The sequence below is a fragment of the Salvelinus sp. IW2-2015 genome, linkage group LG28, assembly GCF_002910315.2.
Source record: "Salvelinus sp. IW2-2015 linkage group LG28, ASM291031v2, whole genome shotgun sequence".
NCBI classification, from domain to species: Eukaryota; Metazoa; Chordata; class Actinopteri; order Salmoniformes; family Salmonidae; genus Salvelinus; species Salvelinus sp. IW2-2015.
This window is the reverse complement of record NC_036868.1, coordinates 30,118,180-30,134,596: the sequence shown is the minus strand read 5'-3', so window position 1 is coordinate 30,134,596 and position 16,417 is coordinate 30,118,180. Positions and strand designations below refer to the sequence as shown.

The 16,417-nt window shown below is 45.3% G+C and overlaps 1 protein-coding gene across 1 annotated transcript in view; it reads right to left on the bottom strand.

Annotated features, from left to right (window-relative positions):
- Positions 1-16,417, bottom strand: part of adgb (androglobin) — a 139,099-nt gene that overhangs the window by 45,801 nt on the left and 76,881 nt on the right. The window contains exons 16-22 of the mRNA XM_070435854.1: positions 13,202-13,358; positions 13,014-13,077; positions 11,087-11,200; positions 10,235-10,343; positions 8,603-8,738; positions 7,273-7,387; positions 6,530-6,697 (exon numbers count right to left, since the gene is read on the bottom strand). Of these exons, the coding sequence (XP_070291955.1) occupies positions 6,530-6,697; positions 7,273-7,387; positions 8,603-8,738; positions 10,235-10,343; positions 11,087-11,200; positions 13,014-13,077; positions 13,202-13,358 (863 nt within the window). The remainder of the gene's footprint in view (positions 1-6,529; positions 6,698-7,272; positions 7,388-8,602; positions 8,739-10,234; positions 10,344-11,086; positions 11,201-13,013; positions 13,078-13,201; positions 13,359-16,417) is intronic.

Below are 16,417 nucleotides of genomic sequence, written 5' to 3'. Positions count from 1 at the left end.
AAGTTTCAAGTTCTCTTTCGTATCGTCCGAGATTCCTAAATGTTGGAAAGCTGCCGCGGTCAACCCCCTCTTCAAAGGGGGTGACACTCTAGACCCAAACTGTTACAGATCTATATCCATCTTACCCTAACTTTGAAAGCCAAGGTAACAAACAGATCACTGACCATTTTGAATCCCACTGTACCTTCTCCGCTGTGCAATCTGGTTTCCGAGTTGGTCACGGGTGCACCTCAGCCCCGCTCAAGGTACTAAACGATATCATAACCACCATCAATAAAAGACAATACTGTGCAGCCGTCTTCATCGACCTGGCCAAGGCTTTCGACTCCGTCCATCACCGTATTCTTATCGGCAGACTCAACAGCCTTGATTTCTCAAATGACTGCCTCGCCTGATTCATCAACTACATATCAGATAGAGTTCAGTGTGTCAAATCGGAGGGCCTGTTGTCCGGACCTCTGGCAGTCTCTATGGGGGTACCACAGGGTTCAATTCTCGGGCCGACTCTTTTCTCTGAATATATCAACGATGTCGCTCTTGCTGCGGGTGATTCCTTGATCCACCTCTATGCAGACGACACCATTCTGTATACATCTGGCCCTTCTTTGGACACTGTGTTAGCAAACCTCCAAACGAGCTTCAATGCAATACAACACTCCTTCCGTAGCCTCCAAATACTCTTAAACGCTAGTAAAACCAAATGCATGCTCTTCAACCGATCGCTGCCCGCACCCGCCCGCCCGACTAGCATCACTACTCCGGACGGTTCTGACCTAGAATATGTGGACAACTACAAATACCTATGTGTCTGGTTAGACTGTAAACTCTCCTTCCAGACTCACATCAAGCATCTCTAATCCAAAATTAAATCCAGAATCGGCTTTCTATTTCGCAACAAAGCCTCCTTCACTCATGCTGCCAAACATACCCTCGTAAAACTTACTATCCTACCAATCCTCGACTTCGGCGATGTAATTTACAAAATAGCCTCCAACACTCCATTCAGCAAACTGGATGCAGTCTATCACAGTGCCATCCGTTTTGTCACCAAAGCCCCATATACCACCCACCACTGCGACCTGTATACTCTTGTCGGCTGACCCTCGCTACATATTCGTCGCCAGACCCKCTGGCTCCAGGTCATCTATAAGTCTTTGCTAGGTAAAGCGCCGCCTTATCTCAGCTCACTGGTCARCATAACAACACCCACCCGTAGCATGCGCTCAAGCAGGTATATCTCACTGATCATCCCCAAAGCCAACACCTCTTCTGGCAGCCTCTCCTTCCAGTTCTCTGCTGCCAATGACTGGAACAAATTGCAAAAATRGCTGAAGTTGGAGACTTATATCTCCCTCACTAACTTTAAGCATTAGCTATCTGAGCAGCTTACCGATCGCTGCAGCTGTACACAGCCCATCTGTAAATAGCCCATCCAACTACCTACCTCATCCCCATATTGTTTTTATTTACTTTTTTTGCGCTTTTGCACACCAGTATTTCTATTTGCACATCATCATATGCACATCTATCACTCCAGTGTTAATTTGCTAAATTGTAATTACTTCGCTACTATGGCCTATGTATTGCCTTACCTCCTTACGCCATTTGCACACACTGTATATAGACTTTTTCTATTGTGTTATTGACTGTTGTTGTATTATTCCATGTGTAACTCTGTGTTTTGTTTTGTGTCGCACTGCTTTGCTTTATCTTGCCAGTGGCAGTTGTAAATGTATTTATTTAATTTTATTTCACCTTTATTTAACCAGGTAGGCTAGTGAGAACAAATTCCATTTTGCAACTGCGGACGCTGGCCAAGATAAGCATGCAGTGTGACAACAACACAGGAAGTTACACATGGAAGTAAACAATAAAAAGTCGAATAACCATGGAGAAAAAAAAAGAAATCTAATATTTACAATGTGTGCAAAAGGCATGAGGTAGGCAATTAAATCGAATTTAATACCATTTAGCAAGATTAACACTGGAGTGATAAATCATCAGATGATCATGTGCAAGAAGAGCATACTGGTGTTGTGAAAAAGAGCAGAAAAGGAAATAAATAAAGCCAGTATGAGGGGTTGGAGGTAGGGTAAATTGGTAGTGGGTAGTTTACAGATGGATATGCTACAGCTGCATGGCGATCGGTTAGCTGCTCGAGATAGCAGATTTTAAAGTTGATTGAGGGAGATAAAAGTCATCCAACTTCAGCAGATTTTTGAAGATTGTCCTAGTGGCAGGCAGCAGACGAAACTGGAAGGAAGCTCTCCCCAGAAATACTTTTGTGCTATTAGGGTTTATGATCAGTAGAGAACACCTGCTTGGAGCGCGTCTGCTCGAGGTTAGATGTAAGCCAGGTGAGCCCGTAGGATAAGGCGTTCACTTTACCTAGCAAGACTTGATATGATGGACCTGGTCGAGCACATGGGGTTTACGAGGCCAGCCACATAGAGTTGGATACAGTCGCATGTGGGTGATATTAGTGGCTTTGTGAACAAAACGTATGGGCACTGTGATAAACTGCATTCCTATTGCTGAAATGAGGTATTGGAGCATTGGTAAATGACATCGCCGAAGTCGAGGATCGATAGGATAGTAACGTTTTAGTAGTGTATAGTTTGGCGCAGTGAGTGAAGGAGCTTGTGTTGCGGAATAGAAAGCCACTTGATTTATTTGATTAGGAGATGCCTTTGAGATGAGTCTGGAAGCGAGAGGTTGCAGTCATACCAACACTAGGTATCTTTAAGATCCACATATTTCATAGGTCGACCTCCAGGAAGTGTGAGCTAGGTCGGGCGGCGGTCGCAGGCAGCACGGTTGGTGAAAAGTTCTATGCATTTGTTTTACTAGCGTTAAGAGCAGTTGGAGCACGGAAGGAGTTTGGTAGATGCATTGAAGCTCGTTTGGAGATTTTAATAGCACAGTGTCCAGAGGGGCACGAATGGTATCATAGAATTGGTGGTCGCTCTGCGTAGAGGGGAGTCACAGGAATCCAGCCGCGCAGCAAGAGGCCCATCGATGAATTTACAAAGAAAAGATTCGCGCCCGAGAATTGAACCCTGTCGAGTACCGCCCTATAAGGACTGCCAGAGGACCGACAACGGCCCTCCGAATTTGACACACTACTCTGATCTGAATGTAGTGTGAAACAGGAGGCAGTCGCATTTAGAAATCAACAGGTTGAGTCTGCGCGATAGAAACGGTGATTGACGAGGTCGAAAAGCCTTGGCCAGCGGTCCGTGAAGACGTGAGCCTGCACAGTATGTCTTACTATGATGGCGTGTATGATATCGTTTAGTACCTTGACTGGGCTGAGGTGCACCCGTACCAGCTCGGAAACCCAAGATTGCACAGCGGAGAAGAAGGTCGTGCGGATTCGGAGATTGGTCAGTTATCTGTTGGTTGACTGTGGCTTTCGAAGACCTTTAGATAGCAGGCAGGATGGATATAGGTCTGTAACGTTTGGTCCAGGGTGTCTCCCCCTTGAGAGGGGGATGACCGCGGCCAGGCTTTCCAATCCTTGGATCTCAGGATGATACGAAGGGAAGAGGATTGAACAGGGCTGGTAATAGGGGGTGCGGACAAAATGGCGCGGACGTTTCAGAAATAGGGGGTCAGATGTCAAGCCCAGCTGATTTGTATGGGTCCAGGGTTTCCAGCTTTTCAGAACGATCTGCTATCTGGATATGGTAAGGAGAAGCTGGGGAGCTTGGCGAGTAGCAGCGGGGCGGGGCTGAATTGGCCAAGGATTGGAGTCGCAGGAGGAAGGCATGTTGAAATGTTTGTTGAAGTTTTCCGATTATATCACGGATTAATTATCAGTGGGTGACCGTGTTACCTAGCCTCAGCTGCAGTGGGCAGCTGGGAGGAGGTTGCTCTGTTTTCTGGAACTTTACAGTTATCCCAGAACTTTTTTAAGTTAGAGCTACAGGATGCAAATTTCTGCTTGAAAAGTGCCTTTGCTTCCCTGACTGACTTGGTTGTATTGTTCCTTGACTTCCCTGAACAGTTGGCATATCGCGGCTCTTCGATGCTATTGCAGTTCGGCCACAGGATGTTTTTGTGCTGGCAGAGGGCAGTCAGGTCTGAAGTGAACCAAGGGCTATATCTGTTTGGTTCTGCATTTTTGAACGGGAGCATGCTTGTCTAATACTGGTGAGGAAGTAACTTTTAAAGAAGGACCAAGGCATCCTCAGACTGACGGGATGAGGTCAATATCCTTCCAGGGTACCCGGCCAGGTTCGATTAGAAAGGCCTGCTCGCAGAAGTGTTTTAGGGAGCGTTTGACCAGTGATGAGGGGTGGTCGGATTGACCGCGGACCGTAGCGCGGTACAGCAAGAAGGCAGATCGCTGAGATCTATGATTGAAACAGCAGGGTGTATTTGGAGGCAGGTTCGTCAGTAATGCTGATTAGGGTGCCAGTGTTTTTACGGATTTTGGGTTGTATACTGCGTGGGTTCCTTGATGATTTGTGTGAGATTGAGGGCGATCAAGCTTGGATTGTAGGACTGCGTGGTGTTTAAGCATATCCAAGTGTTAGGTCTCCTAACAGACAAACTCTGAAGCTAGATGGGGAGCGATAATTTACAAGATGGTGGTCCAGGCACAGCTGGAAGAGCTGAGGCGGGTTGGTGTAAGCAGGGAACAGTGAGAGACTTATTTTCTGGAGAGATTAATTTTTAAAATAGAAGTTCGAACTGTTTTGGGATAGACCTGGAAAGTATGACAGAATTTGCAGGCTATCTCTTGCAGTAGATTGCAACTCCTCCCCTTTGGCAGTTCTATCTTGACGGAAAGTGTTATAGTTTGGTATGAAATCCCAGAATTTTTGGTCCTTCCTAAGCCAGGATTCGGACACGGCAAGGACATCAGGGTTTGGCAGAGGTGTGCTAAAGCGGTGAGTAGGCAAACTTTAGGAGGGAGGCTTCTGATGTTGACATGCATGAGGCCAAGGCTTTTTTCGATCACCAAGAAGTCAACAAATGAGGGTGACTGGACATGCAGGGCCTGGGTTACCTCCACATCACCCGAGGAACGAGGTAGGTAGGATGAGGTGCGGCTAAGGCTATCAAAACTGGTCGCCTAGAGCGTTGGGGACAAAGAATAAAAGGAGCAATTATGGGCGTGGTAGAATGAATTCTGGGCATAATGTGCAGACAGGGGTATGGTGGGGCACACGGGTACAGCGGAGGCAAGCCCAGGCACTGGGTGATGATAAGAGAGGTTGTATCTCTGGACATGCTGGTCTCAATGGGTGAGTCACCGCATGTGTGGGGGGGGACAAAGGAGGTATCAGAGGTACGGAGAGTGGAACTACGGGGTCCATTGCAAACCAAAACAATGATAATGATAACTAGCCTGAACAACAGTATGCAAGGCATATTGATATGTAGAGAGACATACAATAAGGCATAAAGTGATTGCAGGTCTTGATTGGAGAGGCTAGCTAAAACAACAGGTAAGATAACAGCAGCATAACAGGGTGGTAGTCTAAACAGCAAACAACAGGTAAAAATGGCGACGACTAGGCAGAGAGGGTCGGATTAACTACCACAGACCTGAGTTAAAGCACAGAGCCGACAGATAAAACACAAATAAACGAATGGAAGTACCGTGAATTAAATGGACAGTCAAAGAGCATCAGCTATGTAGCCAAGTGATCATAGTGTCCAGGGGGCAGCCGTAGATGAGCAGGAGGCCTCCACTAAGCTAGCACGCGGCGTTTAAAGTTAGTAGCCGGGGGGTGGTCTGCTCAGACGGAGGGTCTGCTCAGACGTGGTCGTGTCGACAGAGAATCCAAGCCGGATGGCGATGGCGAAAGAGAGGTGTGAATGTAGAATTGTGTTTGCTAACTGGTGTAGCTTCGTGCAGTGGCGTAGCTGCGCTAGCTGCAAGCTAGCTGTGAGGATCAGAAAGTAGTGGCTCAGGGATTACGGCAGAATCCGGCGTTGTTGTCGAGAGACAGTCGATGCTGGTAATTGGTGAGTAATATCCAGGCTAATACAGGGCTGTGTTCTGTGCAGAAGGTAAAGGCTGCTAGCAGCGGCAAAAATTGCTTAAATTAGCTTGTAGCTGATTTAGACCAGTTGTGTGGATTGGCGGCTCTGTGTCGGCAAAAAAAGGTCCAGTCCAATTGGCAAAAGAGTATTGTAGCCCAAGAATTCGCTGGTAGACCTCTTCGGACAGAGGTGTTAGCGCATAGTAGCCACTCGGTTGCAGCTAGCTAGCTGTGATGAGAACTTGTTCTCAACTGGCCTACCTGGTTAAATAAAGGTTTTGTTAGTGTTAGTGTCATGTGTGGGGTGTTGTTGTGTGTGTGTGGTGGTGTGTGTGTGTGTGTGTGTGTGTTGTGTGTGGTGTGTGTGTGTGTGTGTTGTGTGTGTGTGTGTGTGTGTCAGCGTTAGTGTTCAGTGTGTCCCCAGTGTCAGTGTGTGTGTGTGATGTGTCATGTTGTGATCGAGTGTTAGTGTCGAGTGTGTCTAGTGTGTCCAGTGTCAGTGTGTGTGTGTGTATATATATGTGTCCTACCCTCTGGTGGTCTCGGAGCCCTCCGACAGTGCTGAGCTGAGCAGGACAGTGGGTGTCCCCCAGAGCCCTGGTGGCTGCTGGGAGCTCCAGCTCATCTGAGAAGGAGCTGACCACTCTGCCCAGTGCCCTCAGAATAGACAGGGCCTGCTCACAAAAACGCACACTCTCCTGGAGGTGGGGAGGAGAGGAGAAGAGGGGATGGGGGTAAGGACACGTGGGGTGAAAGTGGACTGTCAGAGAAAATGCTCCTTGGTTCTGTCCATTCCGTCTGCTTATTCACCATGGAGAACAGAGTTATCAAAATACTGCCTGAGTAGTCATTTTCCAGCTGCTTGAGTCTGCATATGGCATGAATAAGCCAACATGTTCACAGTCTTGGCTTTATAAGAGAGCGTCCCTGTAGCCTGAGCAGCCACAGTACACTGCCTGCCTCTCCTCCCCTCTTCTCCTCACCTCCTCCTCCAGCTGTTGGTGTATTGTGACCAGCATCAGCTTTCCGTGATAGAGAGACAGAGAGAGACAGAGAGAGACAAACATCTCTGACCCACTGTGGGCCTGAGTGCAGAGTGATTAACATCAGGCGCGCATCCGAGAGTGAGAGGAGAGGTAAGAAGAAGGAAGATGAGGAGGTATCCCCATGCCTGAGTGGGCGTATAAACAGAAGGTGAGGAGAAACCAAGCGGCTATTACGGTGTGGCTGTCTGCTGGCGTTTCCATGGTGACGGCGGTGTCCTCTAACTTACCTTGCCAAGGTGAGGCATGACGGTCTCTTCGTCTCCGAAAACAAAGGGTGCCATGCTGTACAGGTGGACGTGGTAGCCCAGAGGCGCCCTCGTGTGGATGCACAGGACATGACGCCTAGGGCAGGGGAGGAGAGGGGGTGAGGGCGAGAGTAGAGAATGGAGGGATAGAGAGYGGGTAAGTGAGAGGAAAGAGAGAGGGATCAGATTAGCCCTAGAATTATGTGAAACCAACCCCTCACCAGATAACAAACCATGAAACTTAGAATTGATAGAAACCCAATGATAGCGCTAGTCCGCTTAGAGCTGCTGCACCAAGGCCTAGTSAGCTCTACAGATTCATTTCCATACACAGTAGGTTAATAATCCCTTCCCCTCAGACCCAATTACAAAGCCATGTCTCTGTCTGGCAGTCATGTCTTCCTGGCTGCCTGGGTCAAGTGTGGTCCACTCGTAGAGCAGTCGTTCTAACGCACCGTGGCCCACAGCAGCTCCCAGCCCTGCTAGYACACAGCCAGCCGGACAGAGTGGAGCCGGACTCCTCCATCCCATAAGCTTGGCATACTACGGCCATCGCAGCCAGACATGATCGATGACAATAGACCTGACTGGTGTTGGGTTTAAGAGAATAGAATAACGGATGGAGGAGAGGGAAGTGGTTGAGCGAGAAAATGAAYCGGGAGAAATATAAAAGAGGGAGAGATACTGTAGATTGACTGTGTGTGTGAAACAGAGATCGGGGGGGGGATGGAGAGATAGAAAAGGGTTGAAAAGAGAGAGCGCAAAAAAGAGTGAGAGGTTGAGATTGAATTCATAATCATTTGGCGGAAACAGCCCCCCCCACACACTTTAATCACTCAGGGAGTGTGTGTTACGTTTACACCACGGCACAGTGGTAATTGTAGCTCCGCGTCCCTTCCGCCTGACCCCAGAAACTAGGCCCCCTGCTTCTAGGCCAACCAGAAGCCATTAATAGAGACTAGGGCAAGTTTTTTTCTCAGAGCGTCAGATCTAACTGTAAAAGATATATCGATGGTGTGAGGTTTCAGCTGTAGCTTTGGAAATCAGCAGTGAAGTTAACAGTGTAAAGGTCACGTCGGGTTATTTCCATCAATAAAACCATATGAAATACTGGTCTCATAAGGGCAAAAGTTCAACATCCAAACATCAGGAGGGTGTGGTGAGGCTTTTATGCACCCTGATGACGGCCAACTTTGGAACATGGGCACCGGGTTACTGCTTCAGAGTGTCATGAAATGTCTGGTGCCAACAACAGTTTGTATATGTATGGCTGGTGGTGAGYGTGGTCAGGCCAGGTTGAGCCAGGTCTTACCCAGGGGGGAGGACCAGCAGGGCAGCCTTGCAGGCAGTGGTCTGGATGTGGAGGACAGGTAGCTGACGCAGCAGACTCTTCCAGGAGTAGGGCTCTGCTATGAGAACTCCGGACCTGCACGCAGGACTCTCCTTCTCTACAAGAAGACAGAAGATATAAACAGATGGCCCGAGCACAAAAAGGCACACGAGTGCTGTTGATGGGTTATAATGGTACACTACATGACCAAAATGATGTGGACACCTGCTCGTTGAACATATCATTCCAAAATCATGGGCATTAATATGGAGTTGSTCCCCCCTTTGCTGCTGTAACAGCCTCCACTCTTCTGGGATGGCTTTCCACTACATGTTGGAACATTGCTGCGGGGGCTTCCTTCCACAAGAGCATTAGGGAGGTCGGGCACTGATGTTGGGCCTGTCTCGCAGTCGGCGTTCCAATTCATCCCAAAGGTGTTTGATGGGGTTGAGGTTAGTGCTCTGTGAAGGCCAGTCTAGTTCTTCCTCTCCGATCTCGAAAAGCCATTTCTGTATGGACCTCGCTTTGTGCACAGGGGCATTGTCATGCCCCTGAAACAGGAAAGTGCATTCCCCAAACTGTTGCCACAAAGTTAGAAGCACAAAATCGTCTAGAATATAATTTGATGCTGTAGCGTTAAGATTTCCCTTCACTGGAACAACGGGGCCTAGGCCGAAACATGAAAAACAGCCCCAGACCATTATTCCTCCACCACCAAACGTTACAGTTGGCACTATACATTCGGGCAGGTATTGTAGTGTAATCATTGCATCCGCCAACCCCAGATTAGTCCGTCGGACTGCTACAGGGTGAAGTGTGGTTCATCACTCCAGAGAACGCGTTTCCACTGCTCGGCGAGCTTTACACCACTCCAGCCGACGCTTGGCATTGCGCATGGTGATCTTAGGCTTACGTGTGGCTGCTCGGCCATGGAAACCCATTTCATGAAGCTCCCGACGAACAGTTCTTGTGCTGATGTTTCTTCCAGAGGCAGTTTGGAACTCGGTAGTGAGTGTTGCAACCGAGGACAGACGATTTTAAAGAGCTACGCACTTCAGCTCTTGGAGGTCCCGTTCTGTAAGTTTGTGTGGCCTACCACTTCGCGGTTGAGCCGTTGTTGCTCCAAGACATTTCCACTTCACAATGACATCTGTAGCAGGGCAGAAATTAGACAAACTGAAATTTGACAAACTGACCTTGGAAAGGTGGCATCGTATGACAGTCCCGCGTTAAAAGTAATTGAGCTCTTCAGCAAGGCCATTGTTACTGCCACTGTTTGTCTATAGAGATTGCATGGCTGTGTGCTCGATTTTATACACCTGTCAGCAACGGGTGTGGCTGAAAAAGCTGAATCCACTCATTTGAAAGGGTGTCCACATACTTTTGTGTGTATATATATATATATATATATATATATATATATATTTGTAAGTGGTTTGTCTGTGCATGATGTTTGAGTGCGATATAAGCATGTGCCTGTGGTATGCGCATGGTGTGTGCATGTCCAAGTGTGTGTGGGTGTATGCTGCATACCTGTGTGTGTGCGCATGAGCACATGTGAGTGTGTGTGTGTATGTCCATGCATGTGGGTGTTTTTGTATGTTATGCCCTTACTCTCATCGGCTGTCTCTCCCCAGTGTACCAAAGCAGAGAAGCTGATGAGGATGTGGGAAGGCTGCAGGCTGTCCACCAACAGGTAGTAAGAGCCCTTCTCATCTGGAGACTGGAGAAACACACAGACAGACAGCACCAAGCTACACTCATCAGTATAGAGGGGAGGAGAAGGAAAAGAGGGGGGAGAGAGAGGAGATCGAGAGAGAAGGGGATATATATAAATAAGAGAGAGAGAGAGAGAGAGAAAGCATGCAAGGCAGCAACATAAGGAATAAGAAAGGAGAGGGGAGTATGGAAGGACAGAGAGCCACAGAGCTAGAGACAGAGAAAAAGACAGATAAAGAGCGAGCGACACAGACGTGCCCGGGACGAAAGGAGTCAAACGCGCCATCTCAATCCCACATGCACGCACACACAGGCCACCAGAGAGGGTGGCTGCACTCCTAACACTGTGGGCTGCTAAAAAATCTCAGGTGCAGTGCAGCGTGCTGGACAGGAGAGCCCATCAGTAGAGACGGTGTACCTGTGGAAACACAACAGCAGAGGGCGCTGTGAGGTGTGGCTGGGCGACAGGGAAGGCAYATTGGGCAGGTGGGAGTGTGTCAAAGCACGCATGTATAGTGGAAGGAGAGTTAGCTCCGTGCAATTTAAAGAAGCTTTGAGTTTGACAAACACAGTACACATGCCAATGATAGAGGTAGCTATAAGATATTACTGGATACAGGCTGCAGCATGGTATTTTTGCCCCCTTGTATTTAGTATTTAGCGCTGCAGACACAGTGAAGTTAAGGTGCATGGACGTTACAGTAAGGTGTAGCTGTTCAGGTGTAGCTGTACAGGTTTGTATTGTACCTGAATATGTGCAGCAGCAGAGGAGCCTGGGTGGCGTACAGGTGTAGCAGCAGAGTGGGTGGAGCCTACAGGGCAGTTCAGAGCCATGGATGACACTTTGGAGGAGATGGTGCTCTGATGACAAAATCATCAGGGATGTCATTCCATTTATCAACACCATCACACCGTTTTCACTCCATGTATTGTATGGATGCCCTTAAAACTCTTACCAATAAAAGTCTGTGTTTGAGCTAAATAATTCTGGGCATTTTTTGCATCAATCAACTGAGCCCGCCGGAGTCAGCCATTAGCCTGTGGGATGGCTGGGAGCAGCGGTAGAGCGGTTTTTGTGAGACGAGAGAGGATCTTCCGAATGCTTTCGCTCAAGAAAAAAAGTCTGTAAACGGTTTGAACGGTTTGAGCTGCAAACTATTATGATCCCATTCTGAAAAGCTGAGGCTGTCACGAACATGTACGTGTTGTCTGTTTCACGACGTTCAGAAGCCGCGTGGGAACCAAAGACACCACCGTCCCAACTCCCTACAAAATTACTTTAAAAATGACTGGAAGTGAATGTTATTTTTTATACATGGAATATAATACACATTTATAGATTTTTCCCATCAAACCATAATTCTTTCTGAATTATCTTTTTTGCCAAGTTATTTAATCTGTTTCTATGGGCTAATAGCAGTTAGGGCAAATTCAATGTTTCATCAAATAATGTTTCCACTTAAGTGATAATGCCCGAGAAGCCGGTGTTTGGAGGATATATTGGCACAGGTGTTCGTCGAGGGCCGGCAAACCGTGCCAATATATCCTCCAAACACCGGCTTCTCGGGCATTATCACTTTGATACAACGTGTTATGTTGTATAAAATAATGATTGACATTTAAAAACTTTATTTTGATAAATTTATTCATACTATTTCATCCTTCCACAAGATGTCCCAACACAAATCTAGGGTTTCTAGAGACGTGACCCAGTTGTTCAGTCTTTTTGTTCTGTATCTATGGACGCGAGCGACCCAGTAGTTCGTTCTAAATGTGCCATTACCTTACTGGCTGTCAACGTTCTCATCCCATGSTTGCTAGCTAGCCAGCTACAGCTAATTTACWGTCACATCAAAAAGCGCAGCCAGAATAACAACAGTAGCAGCATTTGCACAAGCTGTTTTCTAGTGACATTTATTTGGACACATCCATTACAATGAGCTAATGAGGCGCGATTTCACCTGGCATAGAAAATGTGCTCACTCGTCAGAACACTGTTGTTCAGAGGAACTAGTCAACAACACAGCTACAGTAACACAATCACTTCAAASTGGAAAGTTGGAAAGAGTGCGTTTCATTTTTTATTTTTTTTATCTATTTACTTTTTTTTTTTGAATATATCCATAAGAATTATGTCAGCTGATTCATGATTTCATGATTCATGACTGGTTGAGAAACACTGCATGCCTGCCTCGTCCCGACATCTTCATTACTATGGGATAGTAGGAGATCGAATTTCAATATTGAAACAATGTTGCAAATGTCGGAGACAGACAGCAAGGTTTATACAAATCTCCGCTGTTGAAAACTAAATGTTAGTCTAAAAGAAATGTGAGATAATGTCTAGATGCTTTTTATAGTGGAAGTAAAGTTTATAAATTGCCTGGCTGTGCTGATGACACAGTGGATTGCGCAGTCAGATGGAACAGAGTAAATAAGCATTTTAACGCCATAGATTTASCCGGTGGCAACTTGTGGAATAGACACCGGCTGGAATGCGGWTTTAAACAATCAGCATTCAGGAATAGACCCACCCGTTGTATAAATATTTTGTATACCTACACGGGTCCTAAAATACAAAATCTATTTGATTAATATCCTAAAACAATTCCATATGTTAGGTTAGTAMATATCATTGAAAAAAAGCTTAGACCTTACTTAGGAATACATTTACCTTGAAATGGGATTTCTGGAAATGGTTTGGATACGTGTTTGGCTTGTGGAAAATCACAAGTGTCCTGAAAAAACAAACCAGAATTTTGCATCAACCCCTTGGACTGTAAGACAAAGAGTAGTGGTCTTCAAAGCCATAGAAACACAGTACCACATAGTACCACATAGCTATAAACCAATGGGTCTTACTGGAAGCACTTGGAGAAGTCATCCAGGTCTACCCAGGACTCCTGTAACATAGGCTTCTCAGAAACAAACAAATCCTGAGACTTCAGCAGCGCCGGGCTGGGCTCCTTAGCCTGTTTGGACCGCTCTGTGGCTGGGGCAGTCTCACACACCTCCTGATCTGCAGAGAGGACAGGTCACAAAGTGACTATCCCTGAAATGTTGGAGAACATCTCAAACGGACACAGATCATGATGAGAAAGTGTTGTGTAAAAGCTATAGAATTGATTGGTTAGCTGCTTTTGATCTATATTACTGTGAGCTACAAAGTATATYAGAGTTATTCATGAACTATACAGTAGATCAAACATGATCAAAGTATATGAGAGTTATTCATGAACTGTACAGTAGATCAAACATACAGTTGAAGTCGGAAGTTTACATACACTTAGGTTCGAGTCATTAAAACTTGTTTTTCTACCACACCACACATTTCTTGTTAACAAACTATAGTTTTGGCAAGTCGGTGAGGACATCTACTTCGTGCATGACACAAGTCATTTTTCCAACAATTGTTTACAGACAGATTATTTCACTTATAATTCACTGCATCACAATTCCAGTGGGTCAGAAGTTTACATACACTAAATTGACTGTGCCTTTAAACAGCTTGGAAAATTCAAYAAAATMATGTCATGGCTTTAGAAGCTTCTGATYGGCTAATTGARATAATTTGAGTCAATTGGAGGTGTACCTGTGGATGTATTTCAAGGCCTACCTTCAAACTCAGTGCCTTTTTGCTTGACATCATAGGAAAATCAAAAGAAATCAGCCAAGACCACAGAAGAAAAATTGGAGACCTCCACAAGACTGGTTCATCCTTGGGAGCAATTTACAAATGCCTGAAGGTACCATGTTCATCTGTACAAACAATAGTACGCAAGTATAAACACCATGGGAACACGCAGCCGTCATACCGCTCAGAAAGGAGACGCGTTCTTTCTCCTAGAGATGAACGTACTTTTGTGCGAAAAGTGCAAATCAATCCCAGAACAACAGCAAAGGACCTTGTGAAGATGCTGGAGGAAACAGGTACAAAAGTATCTATATCCACAGTAAAATGAGTCCTATATCGACATAACCTGAAAGCCCGCTCAGCAAGGAAGAAGCCACTGCTCCAAAACCGCCATTAAAAAGCCAGAATACAGTTTGCAACTGCACATGGGGACTAAGATGGTACTTTTTGGAGAAATGTCCTCTGGTCTGATGAAACAAAAATAGAACTGTTTGGCCATAATGACCATCGTTATGTTTGGAGGAAAAAGGGGGATGCTTGCAAGCCGAAGAACACCATCCCAACCATGAAGCACAGGGGTGGCAGCATCATGTTGTGGGGGTGCTTTGCTGCAGGAGGGACTGGTGCACTTCACAAAATAGATGGCATCATGAGGCAGGAAAATTATGTGGATATATTGAAGCAACATCTCAAGACATCAGTCAGAAAGTTAAAGCTTGGTCACAAATGGGTCTTCCAAATGGACAATGACCCCAAGCATACTTTAAAGTTTGGCAAAATGGCTTAAGGACAACAAAGTCAAGGTATTGGAGTGGCCATCACAAAGCCCTGACTAATCCTAGAGCCAATTAGTGGACAGAAATGAAAAAGTGTGTGCGAGCAAGGAGGCCTACAAACCTGACTCAGTTACATCGGCTCTGTCAGGAGAATGGGTCAAAATTCACCCAACATATTGTGGAAGCTTGTGGAAGGCTACCCAAAACATTTGACCCAAGTTAACAATTTAAGGCAATGCTACAAATGTCAAATACTAATTGAGTGTATGTAAACTTCTGACCCACTGGGAATGTGATGAAAGAAATAAAAGCTGAAGTAAATCATTCTCTCCTACTATTTTCTGACATTTCACATTCTTAAAAAAGTGGTGATCCTAACTAACCTAAACAGGGAATTTACTATAATTAAATGTTCAGGAAGTATGAAAAACTGAGTTTTTATGTGTTTGGCTAAGTGTGTATGAAACTTCCGACTTCAACTGTAATCAAGTAAATGAGAGCTAATCATGCGTGTACAGTAGATCAAACATAATCAAAGTGCATGAGAGCTATTCATGACTGTACAGTAGATCAAACATAATCAACATATACGAGAGCTATTCATGAACTGTACAGATAGATCAAACGTAATCAACATATACGAGAGCTATTCATAACTGTCCAGTAGATCAAACATAAATCAACATATACGAGAGCTATTCATGAACTGTCCAGTAGATCAAACCATAATCAAACTATACGAGAAGCTATTCATGAACTGTCCAGTAGATCAAACATAATTCAACATATACGAGAGCTATTCATAACTGTACAGTAGATCAAACGTAATCAAAGTGCATGAGAGCTATTTCATGAACTGTACAGTAGACAAACATAATCAACATATACGAGAGCTATTCATGAACTGTACAGTAGATCAAACGTAATCAAAGTGCATGAGATATTCATGAATGTACAGTAATCAAACATAATCAACATATACGAGAGCTATTCATGAACTGTACAGTAGATCAAACATAATCAACATATACGAGAGCTATTCATGAACTGTCCAGTAGATCAAACATAATTCAACATATACGAGAGCTATTCATGAACTGTCCATAGATCAAAACATAATCAACATATACGAGAGCTATTCATGAACTGTACAGTAGATCAAACATAATCAACATATACGAGAGCTATTTCATTGAACTGCTACAGTAGATCAAACGTAATCAAAGTGCATGAGAGCTATTCATGAACTGTCCAGTAGATCAAACATAATCAACATATACGAGAGTTATTCATGAACTACAGTGGGGCAAAAAAAGTATTTTGTCAGCCACCAATTGTGCAAGTTCTCCCAACTTAAAAAAGATGAGAGAGGCCTGTAAAATTTCTTCCAGAAATCACATTGTAGGATTTTTAATGAATTTATTTGCAATTTAGGTGGAAAATAAGTATTTGCTCACCTACAAACAAGCAAGATTTCTGGCTCTCACAGACCTGTAACTTCTTCTTTAAGAGGCTCCTCTGTCCTCCACTCGTTACCTGTATTAATGGCACCTGTTTGAACTTGTTATCAGTATAAAAGACACCTGTCCACAACCTCAAACAGTCACACTCCAAACTCCACTATGGCCAAACCAAAGAGCTGTCAAAGGACACCAGAAACAAAATTGT